Below are 14,730 nucleotides of genomic sequence, written 5' to 3'. Positions count from 1 at the left end.
TAAGATAGACTCTCACTAGATTAAAGATTTAAACTAAAGACATGAAACTATAAAAATACTAGAAGAAAGTGTAGGGAAAACACTTGAAGAAATTAGCTTGGGTGAAAATTTTATGAAGAGGACCCCCCACACACACCCTGGGCAATTGAAGCAACATCAAAAATACACTACTGGGACCTGATCAAACTAAAACACTTCTGCACAGCCAAGAACACAGTAAGTAAAGCAAGCAGACAGCCCTCACAATGGGAGAAGATATTTGCAGGTTATGTCTCTGAGAAAGGGTTAATAACCAGAATCCACAGAGAACTCAAATTTATTAGCAAGAAGAGAACAAGTGATCCCATCTCAGGGTGGGCAAGGGACTTGAAGAGAAACTTCTCTGAAGAAGATAGGTGCATGGGCTATAGATATATGAAAAAATGTTCATCATCCTTAATCATCAGAGAAATGCAAATTAAAACTACTTTGAGATATCATTTAACACCAGTAAAATTAGCCCATATCACAAGATCCCAAAATCATAGATGCTGGCATGGTATTGGAGAAAAGGTAATACTTCTACACTGTTGGTGGGATTGCAGACTAATACTTTCCTTTTGGAAAGACATCTGGAGAACATTTAGAGAACTAAAAGTAAAACTGACATTTGATCCTATAATTCCTTTAATAGGTATATATCCAGAAGTCCAAAAAGCACACTACAACAAAGATGTTTGTACCAGAATGTTTACTGCAGCCCAATTCGTAACTGCTAGGCCATGGAAGAAGCCCAAGTGCCCATAGACTCATGAATGGATCAATAAACTGTGGTATATGTACACCATGGAATTCTATGCAGCCCTAAAGAAGGATGGAGCTTTTTCCTCCTTCACGTTTACATGGATAGAGCTGGAAAATATTCTTCTTAGCAAAGTATCTCAAGAATGGGAAAAAAATATCCAATGTACTCAGCCCTACTATGCAACTAATTTACAGCTTTCATAGGAAAGCTATAACCCAATTTTAGCCCAAGTATATGGGGGAAGGGGAGAGGGAGTAGAATGGGGGGGGATGGACGGAGGGAGCGTGATTGGTGGGATCGCATCTATGGGTTATCTTTTAAGGGTACATGTGAATCTTTCTAAATGAAGCAAATATGAATGTCTTAACACAATAACTAAGAAAATGACATGAAGGTTATGTTAACCAGTTTGATGAGAATATTTCAAATTGTATATAAAAATAGCACACTGTACCCCATGACAGTATCAATGTACACAGCTATGATCTAATAAAAAAAAAAAAAAAAAAAAGAGAAATAAATAAATAAATAAATCCTAATATTCTCCATCCAAAAAACAAAGTCAACAAGCAAACTTTTTTAGAGGCCATAAAGGACAAGTCAACAATACCTAAAACGTTAATATATATAAACCACATTCTCTGACATATGAAATCAAAATAAAATCAATAATAAAAATCCCACAAACATTTTTATACATACTAAACATTATTAAATAATCAATGGTCTACAAATCAAATCACAGTAGATATGATTAAATATTCAGACATGATAATAATAAGCTTATAAGTAACCATGGTATACAATTAAAGTAGTAATAAAAAGTAAATTTATAGCCTTAAATATACTTGCCCAAAAAAGGAAAAAGAAAATAAGTAAATTGTTCAACTGAAGACTTTCTATTTGGAATGACAAAGTTAACATAAAGAAGAAAGATAAGGAAAAATTACAGGAAAGATGAGGAAAGGAATGAATTAGTGAAACAAAAAAATTAAGATAGTAAAATCAAAGAAACAAGAGCAAAATGAAAGAACATACTAATAAATTGAAATGAGCAAGCTATAACCACATAAAAATACAACATAAATATTTTCATGTCAATACATTTGGAGAGATAAATTGAAGAAAATTATTATGATAAAGATAATTATAAATAAAGATAATAAAGATAATTATGACAAATTACTTCAAGAAGATATGAATTACTATAATGTATACAGGAAGAAATAGTGAATCTAATAAAAAGTAATGAGTACTAAAAAAATAATTGGTGAAAGGAAATAGCAATCTAATTAAGTAACAACTATAAAACATGAACATAGAAGACTTCTGACATGACAACTGGAGGAGCTCTACAACTCACTCCCCAACAAAATCTGAAGTAAGTTGTTTTTTAAAAACAATTATTTAAGAAGTTAAGCAAAAGGAACAAATTGGGAGGCATCAATTTACCAGACTTCAAGCTATACTACAAGGTTATAGTAACTAAAACAACATGGTACTATCAGAAAAACAAGACACAGACCAATGGATCACAACAGAAAACCCAGATATAAAAGCATCCTCATATAGCCATCTAATGTTTAACAAAGCAAACAAAAACATACAGTGGGGAAAAGAATCCCTATTCAATAAATGGTACTGGGGAAATTGGACAGCCACATGTAGAAGACTGAAACAGGATCTGCACCTCTTACCACTCACAAAAATTAATTCATAATTGGTAAAATACTTAAATCTAAGGCATGAAACTATAAGAATTTTAGAAGAAAATGTTGGAATAACTGTTATAGAAATTGGCTGAGGCAAAGACTTTACGAAGAAGATCCCAAAAGCAACCGTGGCAATGACAAAAATATATAAACTGTATCTGATCAAATTAAAGAGCCAAGGAAACGATCAATAAAGTGAATAGAAAAACCACAGAATGGGAGGAAATATTTGCATGCTATACATCAGATAAAACCAGCATCTACAAAGAACTCAAGCAAATCAAGAACAAACAACCAAACAATCCCATTTAAAAAAGTGGGCAAAAGACATGAACAGAAACTTTTCAAAAGAAGATAGAATAATGTCTCTAATCATCATGGAAATGTAAACCAAAACCACAATGGTTTTGATAAAAGCCATTCTCACTACAGTGAGAAAAGTCCCCCAAATCCCAAAACAACAAATGCTGGCATGGATGTGAAGAGACAGGAACACTTATACCCTGTTGGTAGGACCGCAATCTAGCACAACTTCTACGGAAAGTGGTACAGAGAAACCTCAGAAAACTGAAAGTAGACCCACCATTTGATCCAGCAATTCAACTTCTGGGTATTTTCCAAAGGAAAATTTAAAAACCATTTTATAAAAAGAGATGCCTGAACTTGAATGTTCATAACAGTACAATTCACAATTGCAAAGATGTGGAAACAACCTAAGTGACCATCAATACATGAGTGGCCTAATAAAATGTGGATACATATACCATGGAGTACTATTCAGCCATTAAAAAAATGGGGTACCAATACCTCTTGTATTAACCTAGATGGGACTGAAGACCATTCTTTTAAGTGGAATATCACAAGAATGGAAAAATAAACACTGTATGTACTCACTTATGTGCACATATGGAAATCAAACAGGAGGGAGGAGGGAGATGTGTAAATTCATAACTTGTGGGTAAAATGCAAACTATATCGGTGATGGACACACTTATAACTCTGACTGAAATTGTATGGAAGTAACTTATGTAACCAAACCGTTTATACTGTCATGATATTCTAAAATTTAAAAAATTAAATTTAAAAACAGTCTTGGAAATCGTCCTAAGGACATAGAAAAAAATAAAGAAATATTTATTCAAGAAAGTCTACTCAGTTAGTAAGAACACAGTACAAACAGTATTTGAACCAAGACCTGCTTCCTCCTCCTCCTCACTCCCTGCATCCCACTCAGTGGAGAGACTCCATTCCAGGTCTGTGCATCAAAAACACAGAGTGCTCTTTCCCCACAGCTCCAACTACCTACTACTAGAGTTAACTTGCAGGTGCCTATGTTGGAGTGGTGATAGCTTACACTTCTTTCACCTAGCCCCCCCTCCCGAGATAGGTTCTTTACATAAGGCATAAGAACACTGAGAATATGGGCCCCCATCTCCCTTACCTCAGCTCATGATGTGAAGGTTGCACATCAGGAACTGCAAGCTGAGGATACCTGAGGACACGCTACCCCTCTGTCAAGTGCGTAGCCCCTAAAGAAGGGTGCTGTCAGAAAGAAGTACACCACTGCCACCAGCTCTAGAGCTGTGGCTGAGTACTGACCCAAGGAGAAGGACCAGGCTGCAAAACAGAAAGCTCTGAGTCTCTTCTCAAGGGAACTGACTTCACGTTCAAAAAAATATGTACAAGCTCAATGGGAAAGTGATTCTCAGATTCCCTGAAGTTATAGGTTAAACTAGAGGCTAGCCAAAGAGCCACTCAGAAAGTCACCTGGGAAGAGCAATCTAGACGTCAAAACAAATCTTAAACTCTGCCCTGAAGTACTAGCTCTTTAAGAAATTTAATTGGATCAGTATTTAAAGAAATGCATTTTCCAGGGCATTGCTGAAAGCAATAGATCAATCAGGTGAGTGTGTATGATCGGGGAAAGGAATAGAGGAAGCCCTACCAAAACTTCTGTGGGTACACTCAAACTACACATTCCACAGACAAACATCAGGGGCTTCACACTAGAAAGTGAACTTCAGTGAAATTGTGCAGTTACGTGCAAAACAAACAGATAGAAAATAATTATAACAACGCTGGTTGGGAGAAGAGGAGGGATAGTGTAGCAACCCTTACTCAGACTTGCTACAGTATACAGTAATGCACCTCATGATGACATTTTGGTCAGTGATGGACTGCATATGCAACACAGGTCCCATAAGATTAAAATACCACATTTTTACTGTACCTTTTCTATGTTTAGATGCACAAGTACTGTTAAAACTGCCTATAGTATTCAGTAATAGTATACAGTAATATACTGTACAGTTTGTAGCTAGGTGTAACAATATACCATACAGCTCAGTTATGCAGTAGGCACACACACCACCTAGGTTTGTGTAAGTACACTCTACAATGTTCACACAATAAAATTGCCTGATGTTACATTTCTCAGAATGTAACTCCACTGATAAGCAACACGTGAATATATTATTTTAAATGTCCAGTTTCTGATAATAATTTATAAGACATGTAAGGAAATAAGATAGTATGATTCATATACTGGAAAAGGTCCGCAACAGAAACTATCTGTGAGACAGGCCAGATGTGGGATCTAAAATATAAAGACTTAGAAGTAACCATTATAAACATGTGAAAAGAACCAAAAAAATCAAGACTTAAGAAGAAAGGCATAATGATAATGTTACAGTAAAGAGAAAATATCAATAAGAACTAAAATTATTTTTTAAAGAAGAACCAAACAGAAACTCAGTAGTTGGAAAGTAAAAGGACTCAAAGGAAATATGCAGCAAAGGGCTCAAAAGTAACTTGAGTAACTGACAGAAGAAAGAATTAGCAATGTTTGTCACATACACCTACCGTACAATTCATCAGACTGAAAAAATGTGATGCCAGCCAATAAGTAGAATCTATACAAAAAATAAAGTGTACTGATAAACCTAATTATGTAATTATAAAGACAACATACGTCTCTATTTCTTCTATACCGATTTAAAAAGCAAATCCATAAAAGGATTCACATATGTAATGTATCAAAGGATGTATAACATACAAATACATATTTGTCAAAAGGAACACAGAAGATATGGGTGAGAGCACAACTGTACTGGACTAGGGAAATGACTCTGGATTGTAACTTGAATACGTGGGAACAAATGAAGAGAACCACAAATACTAAAGAAGAAGACTAATATAACAGAATCTATAAATACACACTTGCTCTCCTTTCCACTCTCAGCTTATTTGAAGGACATAAAATTATATGAAATGATAATGAGTAACTATTTGGTTTATAATATTTACAGATGTAATATGTATAATACTGATACTACAAAAAAGAGGGAAAGTGAACAAAACTACCTAAGAGTAACATTTCTATTGCCCACTAGAATTAAGTTAGTGTAAATCTGATGCTAATTCATATAGTTCATATATATATGGTAAGCTCCAGAGCAATTAGGAAATAACTCAAATATATATATATAGTAAAAAATAGCTAAAGAAATTAAAATGCTACCTTAGAAAATGAACACAACTATAGCCCAGGATGAAGGAGAAGATGGAGTGGGAAGGGAAGGGGAAGGTTTGATAGAGGGAGGATAAAAGGCAGGACCACACTTATGGAGCATATTGCAAGGGTATAAGTCAAATCTGTCAAGTATAGAACATAAATGTCTTAACACAATAATCAAGTAAATGAGGCAAAAGCTGTGTTGATTGGTTTGATGTAAACATGTCAGATTGTATATAAAAAATCAACACATTATACCCCACTTATGCATAAATGTATTCATGATCTATGTGTATTTGACTTAATAAAAGAAAAAAAAATATTTATTTAATTTAATGAAGACTAAAGAAACATCCATGAGGACTATGGAAACGAAAATTAAAATGGCAATGCATATCACATTATATCAGTAATAGCATTAAATGTGAATAGATTAAACAAATCAAAAAACAGAGACGGTCATTGGATTTAAAAAGTAATATCCAACTACAGTACATGTTGTCTACATGAGATGCATTTAGATCGAAATATATGAATAGGTTGAAAGTAAGAGGTTGGAAAAGATATACCATGCACAAAGCAATCATAATAAAGCAGTAGTGGCTATACAATTACCATAAAATAGACTTTAAAACTAAACAAAAGTTACTAAAGAAAAAAGATAAACTTATTATGATAAGTCCATAAATCAGAAATACAGAACAATTACATACATATACCAAACAATAAGGCACTAAAATACACAAAGCAAAAATGAAAAGAATACATATTGGAGACTTCAACTGCCCATTTACAATAACAGATAAAAGAACTAGGCAATAAATCAACAAGGCCATAGAAGACTTAAATAATACTATGAACCAAATAGATATGACATTCATAGTAAATACTCCCACAATAAATGCAGAATAATCACTTGTCTCAGGCAGATATAGAACATTCTCAAAGATGGAGCATATGCTAAGTCACAAACCTTGATAAAATTGAAATATCATATTTTCTATGGTATAATGAAAATTAAAAATCAATAGCAGAAAGAAATTTGAGAGACTCATAAACGTATAGAAATTAACAACATACTCTTAAATAATCAATAGGTCAAAGAAGAAATCAAAAGTGAAATTAGAAAATATCTTGATGCAAATAAAAATGAAAAGTACTTGGAAGTTATGTGTCTTTATATACACATATATACATACATAAAATACACCTTTTTAATAAAAAAGAATCTCAAGTCAATAACTTTTTTACTCTAAGATAATGGAAAAGAGAAATTTTAATATAAAGTAAGTAAAAAGAAGGAAATATTAAATAATACAGACTAGAGCAGAGATAAATGACATAAAGAATGAAAAAGTGAAAATCAATGAAACCAAACCTAGTTTGTTGAAGAGACAGTTATAAGCCTTTACTTAGATTTATGAAAAGAGAGAAACTCTAAGAGAAATGAAAGATATTACTACCCACTTTAAAAAATAAAAAGAATTATAAAAGAACACTATGAACAACTCTATGCAAATAATTTAGATAAAAAAGACATTCCTAAAAAGACACAAACTACTTAAACTGAATAAAGACAAAAAAATACTAATAGATATATAACAAAGAGTTTCAATTAGTAATCAAAAAATACCCATGTAAACATAGCCCATTCCCTGATGTCACTGATGAATTCCAGCAAACATTTAAAGTTGTATTAACAATTCTGAATAAACTCTTCCCAAATTATAATAGAAGGGAACACACCCAACTCACTGTATGAAGCCAGTTATTACCCAAATATCAGACAAATATATCACAAGAAAAGGAAACCATAAATAAATATCTCCTAAGACCAAAGATGCAAAAATTCTGAAAAAATATCAGCAGCATATTGAAAGGATACACCATGACCAAATGGGATTTATCCCAATAATGCAAGTATTATTTAACATTTGAAAATCAATTATGTAACATACCATATTAATAAAATACAAAATAAAAGCCACATGTATATTAATTGATACAGGAAAAAAATCTGATAAACTCCAACAAATTTTTATAATAAAAACAATCAACAAATATAGAATGAAAAGGAACTTCCTCAACCTAAAAACTGGCACCCACAAGAAACACACAGCTAACATCATACTTCTCACCATGCTAATTCAACACAATAACAGAAGCCCTAGCCTCCTTAATAAGGCCATAAAAATGAAAAAGAAGGATAACGATTGAAAAGAAGTAAAACTGTCCCTAAGTTCAGATACCACGACTGTCCCATGAAGAATTTACAAAAAACAAAAAGGCTAGAATTGTTATATAACTTCAGCAGGGTGGAAAAACAGAAGATCAACACACAAATAATAAATGGTATTTCTATATATAAGTAATAAACATGAAATTCAAAACATAAAATGTAACAGCATTTATAATTACTATAGAAAAACAAAAATTACATACTTAGGTATATATTTAACAAGATATGAATATGCAGGTAAAAGAAATCAAAGAAAACTTAATAAATGGAATGACATACCATGTCTACGGAATACAAAATTCAATGTAGTAAAGACAGTAATTATCCCCCAAGTTTATCTACATAATTAATGTAATTAGCATGAAAATCACACCAAGATAATTTGTACATACATACAAAATTATTCGAAAAAAACTATCTTTGAAAACTAACTTGAAAACAAAAAATAGTGGGAGGAATTGCTACACCTGGTATTGTGGTTTCCTATGTTCTCATAGTAATCAAATGTGTGGTTTTAGCAAATGAAGTATAAACCTACAGATCAATGAAAGAAATTAAAGAACCTATGAAAAGACCCATGCAAATATGCTCGATTTCTAACAAAGGTGCAAAAGTAATTCAATAAAGATAACCTTTCCAAGAAATACTGCAGGAGAAACTGAACATGCCAAAAAAAATTCACCCTTCACCAAACATCAATATATCTCATACAAAAATTAACTCAAATGCATCCCATACATAAATGCTAAAAGGAAAACTATGACACATTAAAAAATAGGCAAATAAATCTGGTATCTAGGTGCAGGCAAAAGATTCTTTGTATCAATACCAAAACTCTGATTCATAAAAGCAAATGTGATAAACCAAACCTCATTAGATTTTCAAACTTTGGCTCAGTAAAGATCCCATCAAAAGAATGAAAAGACAAGATATAGTAGAAGAAAATATTTGCAAATAACATACCCAACAAAGGAACAGTATCTAGAAATATACATATGTATGCCTATGTATGTGCATATATATATATATACATGCATGAATATATGTGTGCATGTATATATATTTAAAACTATCAAAAACTCAACAGTAATATATAAACAATACAATGAGAAAAAAATGATCAACTAATATCAGTAGATGTTTCTTCAAACAGTAAGTATAAAGGGTAAATAAACTCATACAAACATGTTCAAAACATTAGCTATTAGGGAAATATAAATTAAAATCTCAATGAAATGTTTCTTCACACCTATCAAAATAGCTAAAATAATAAGTAATTATAGCACCACATGCTAGTGAAGATGTGGCCAAACTGGATCATTCTTATATTGCTGGTGGGAACATAAAATGGTACAGCCACTCTGGAAAACATACTTTGGACATTTGCCCCATGTAAATGAAAACGTTTGTGTAGAGAAATGGACACCATGCTTGCAAAAGAACGTTACTGATTCTTATCACATTAAAAGGAAATGCTGTGAACAGGACAGTCTCCTGGCAAGCCTAGAGATGTTTTGTGACTTGGGGGCAATCCCCCAAGTAACTCAGTGCTCTGGAATGAGGTTAAGATGGGTTACTCATTACTAAGCATGTGTTAAATAAACATAGATGCTTAGTAGATCTTCATGAGGGTTGCGGGGAAAGAACATGTGAGGAAAGAGCACATGGCAATCCTTACACATGCAGCCCTCTATGTAATTACCTTAACTCTCCACACCTGTTGTGTATGTCATTACTGTAACTCTCCACACCTGTTGTGTGTAACCCTAATAAACAGCCATTGCAGACAGGGCTCTGGGCTACCCTGCACTCAAGGTTAGCCCACTTCCTACAAGCTTGTACTTCTAATCTGTGTCATGCCTCGTTCATTCCTGTGGCAACCAAGACCAGGGACTTAGGTGTGGCAACATTTTTGTCTATATTAAAATAATCCACAAATATGAGCAGCTTTATATGTAATAGCCAAAACCCTGAAGCAAGCCAGATGCTCTTCAATGCTTGACTGGTTAAAAAAAATGTGGGGTACATGCATACTATGAAAGACAACAATAGAAAGGAATGAATGATTGCTACAGTTTGGACGTTTTCGCCCTCCAAATCTCCTGTTGAAATTTGATCCCCAGTGTTGGAGGTGAAGCCCAATGAGAGGTATTTGGGTCATAAGGACATACTCCTCATGAATTACTTTGTGTGTTCCTCACGGCAGTGAATGAGTTCTCCCTCCATTAGTTTCCAGGAGAGCTGGTTGTTAAAAAGAACCTGAAACTCCCTCCTTGCTTCCTTTCTCACCATGCAATTGGTACACATGCCATTTCCCCTTCTTCCCTGCCACAAATGGAAGCAGCCTCACCAGAAGCAGATGCTGATACCATGCTTCTTGGACAGCCTGTATTATACTATGAGTCAAATAAGCCTCTTCTCTTTACACAGCCTCAGATATTTCCTTATAGCAACACTAAATGCATACAACTTACATGAATCTCCAGGGAATTAGACCAAATGGAAAAACCAATCCCAAAAACCAAATCAAATATCATTATATTTGTATTTTTGAAATGACAAAATTATAGAATTATAGAAAATTAATGGTTACCAAGATATATGGATATAGGTAGGCAGAATGTGAGTTCAATTATAAAAGGAGAGTAAAAGATATCCTTCTGTCCATAGCACTCTACTACATCTTGTTTACAGTGGGAAATGTATCTATGACCCTACATGTGTGAGAACAGTTAGAGTTACACACACACATAAATGAATACACAAACTGCAGAAATATGAATAAAATAAGTGGACTAAAACAAGGTCATTATCTTGGCCTGTTTACAAAATGTTACCACTGGGGGACACTAGGTAATGGATACATGAGATCTCTCTGAATTAGTTCTCACAACAATATATGAGTCTATAATTATCTTGAAACAAAAGCTTAATTTAAAAAATTGGCCTAGAAAAGAAAATACAGGAAACTATTTTTATTTTCTAGGTATAGGAAACAATCTTAGTAAAACAAAATAAAAATGTAATTCAGAGAAATAAACTGATAAATCTCATTACAACAAAATTTGAAACTTCTGTTAGTATAAACAACATTATAAGTAAAGACAAGTGAGAAATAAGCAAAAATTATTTGAAAAATGAATAAGAAAGAATTGGTATCCAGAGTACCCAATACCTATACACTAATAAGCAAACAGCAAACTATTCAAAAGCAAAATGATAGTCAAATTTGGAAGGCAATGTAATCTATTGGGAAAAAAATATAGAAAGATGTGCAAACTTACTAAAAATTGAGGAAGTATATAGTAAAGCAACGAGTCACGTTTTATACTTGACAAATTTAAAGTTGATAATTTTCACTGTTCATTTTTGCAATTTTCTAAAATTTTTAAAGACTGTGTATATAAAGATATAATGTAATTATAAATAAAATCCCAACATCATGTCTATACTCCCCGCTTCATTCATGCACTTAAATTTATTTATCTCTATAAATTCTGACATTTCTTTAAAGAAAAGAGACTGTTCTCTGTTAGCCATCCTGTGCCCTCACCTCTAACTCTTCACAAAGCACTTTATATAATATAGGCAGGCAGTAAAATGTTTTAATTAAATAGGACTGAAAATAGCAAAATCCTTTTAAAATATATTTAAATATTTTCAAACATTAAGAAATGTTAAAATGCAAATATCTTCACTTCTTACCATACATAACATATTTTAGTTGAAGGTTTTTAACAATTTCTTCCACAGTAGGTTTATACTCGAGGAAACATGTGTAAACTCCACTCATACTCTCCTCAAAGTTCTGAAATATAAGGCTTCCTGTGGATGTTATTTGTGCAGTGCTGTTTTCTAATAAAGGAATAAGATACAGTTATTAGTTGCTTAAATTACATAAGGTAGATAAAATACCAAAATATTTTCTAAGAAGAATAAGATGATAAAAATTTATCTATATTATCACTTAAAGGATTTGGGGACATAGCTACTAGCCATATCATCAGGGTCCTGCCAGGGTAACTTTCTTGGTGTCAGATTTTCACTAACCAGACTTGGATACTTTTGTGTCTGCCTAAGTAGTAACAGATTAACAAGGACACAAATATGAACTGAACACTATCAGCAAAATTATATATATATAATTTACATCACCTCAGCTTAAAAGCTGCATATAAAACAGATAGAATAGTATAGCTATAACAAAAGCTATCAGAATATAAAGTCACTAACAACTAGACGTTTCTTATCACTAAACATGATAAAAATCAAAATTTAGGTTGTAACCTTGAAGGTTGCAGGAAAAATAAAAACATAGGCGATTAGATCACCTAACCTTTCAAGGTCACAATCACAGAGTTGCAGCATTGGAAGTTAGAATGGGATGTAAGCTCCCTTTCTATTTAACAAGCCTCACGTCTAAGTGCCACACTGAAAGAAGGCTACCCTGGGAAATGGAAAGTCAATCTGCCTTTAAGGCAGTAAGACCTGGGCTTCAAGAATACCTTTCTCTCTTAGAAACTATATAACCCTGAGTAGCCACTAAATCTTCATGAAATCCAGCTCCTTCATTTGTACAGTAAATAATCATAACACACAATAAGCTATCTCACAGGATCATTCTGTATAACAAATACAACTAATGTTAAAGTACTTGAGAAAGCTACAAATCTGTTACTCTGAAAGTTCATAACCACAGTTTTTCATTTGAAAATTTCTTAGATATTACAATTTGCTTAGTCACTAATTCCATACTCTATTAATTGAAACAGAAAGTACTATTTCAGGAACTAATTGCCAATCTTTTCCTATTTTAAGTAATTTATTGCTTATAATTTTAATTTAAAATATGTCTCAAAAATAACATAAAGGATGAGTTTCTTAGTGTTGAAATTTTCAGTATTAATTTGTTTAACAAATATTTATTGAGTTTATAGAAGGCTAGAGGCTCCCCATCCCTATTCTAGTACATGCAAGTACTGCTTGAGATATTGAAGGAGAAATGAATAGATGTATATGCCCCGCCCCGGAATTCAATTTTTCAATTTTTTTATTAAATCATAACTGTGCACATTTATGGAGTATAGTGTGATTTGATATACAATATGGTATGCTTACATCAAACTGATTAACATTACCATCACCTCACCTATTTATTTGTTGTGGTAAGACATCTATACTCTACTCTGAATAGTTTTGACACCTGCCATTGCATTGTGCACAATAGGTGAGGTCCCGCCAAATACTCTCCTTCTTTTTGCCCTTCCCCTTCCTCTCCCCTCTCCCTTTTCTTCCCTCCTTCTTCGTGGACTATAGTTGTGTTTTATCATTTGTGTGAATGTGTAGGTGATTATACATTGGATTCATAATAGTATTGAGTACATTGGATATTTTTTCCCCATTCTTGAGATACTTTATGAAAAAGAATATGTTTCAGTTCCATCCATATAAACATAAAAGATGTATAGTATCCAACATTTCTCTATGGCTGCACAGTATTCCATGGTAGACACATATCCAATTTATTGATCTAGTCCTGGGTTGATGGAAATTTGGGCTGCTTCCATGACTTGGCAATTATAAATTGGGCTGCAATAAACATTCTGGTGCAAATTTATTTGTTGTAAAATGATTTTTTTAAAGTTCTTATTTTTTATTGGGTGCCACCCTATTGTAAAATGATTTTTCATCATTGTGTTTATACCTAGTAGAGGAATTGCAGGATCCAATAGTAGGCCTACTTTTAGTTCCATGAGTATTCTCCAAACTTTTTCAAAAAAGCTGTATTAGTTTACATTCCCACCAGTGGTGTAGAAGTAATCAATTCTCTCCACATCCATGCTAACATCTGCAGTTTGGGAATTTTGTGATGTGGAGTTAGACGGTATCTCAAAGTGCTTTTGATTTGCATTTCTCTGAAGATTGAAGATGTTGAGTATTTTTTCATGTGTTTGTTGGCCATTCACCTGTCTTCTTCAGAGAAGTTTCTGTTCAAATCTCTTGCCCACATACAAATGAGGTCATTTGTCCTCTTATTGATAAGTTTGAATTCTCTGTGGATTCGAGGTATAAGACCTTGGTTAGAAACATAACCTACAAATAACTTCTGCCATTCTAAAGGCTGTGTGATTGCTTTACTTACAGTGCTCTTGGCTGTGCAAAAGCTTTTTACTTTGATCATATCCCAGCAATATATTTTTGGTGTTGTCTCCATTGTCAGTGAGGGTCTTCCTCATAAAATATTTTCCCAGGCCAATTTCTTTAAGTGTTTCCCCTGCACTCTCTTCTAGTATTTGTATAGTTTCATGTCTTAAGTTTAAATCTGTGATCCAGTGAGAGTCAATTTTTATTAATGGTGAAAGGTGGGGGTCCAGTTTCAGTCTTCTACAGGTCACCAGCCAGTTCACCCAGCACCATTTGTTAAATAGGGAGTCTTTCCTCCACTGAATGTTTTTGATAGGCTTATCAAAGATCAAATGAC

At 33.1% G+C, this 14,730-nt stretch overlaps 1 protein-coding gene across 3 annotated transcripts in view; it reads right to left on the bottom strand.

Moving 5' to 3' along the window:
* The window catches only part of ZPBP (zona pellucida binding protein), a 189,023-nt gene that overhangs the window by 119,354 nt on the left and 54,939 nt on the right, over nt 1-14,730 (bottom strand). For all 3 annotated transcript variants that reach the window (XM_003797745.2, XM_023517865.1, XM_023517866.1), the window contains one exon: nt 11,955-12,104. In XM_003797745.2, the coding sequence (XP_003797793.1) occupies nt 11,955-12,104 (150 nt within the window). The remainder of the gene's footprint in view (nt 1-11,954; nt 12,105-14,730) is intronic.

The sequence above is a fragment of the Otolemur garnettii genome, unplaced genomic scaffold (genome assembly GCF_000181295.1).
Source record: "Otolemur garnettii isolate 467f Iridium unplaced genomic scaffold, OtoGar3 scaffold00123, whole genome shotgun sequence".
Taxonomy (NCBI): Eukaryota; Metazoa; Chordata; class Mammalia; order Primates; family Galagidae; genus Otolemur; species Otolemur garnettii.
This window is presented reverse-complemented; position numbering and strand designations above follow the sequence as displayed.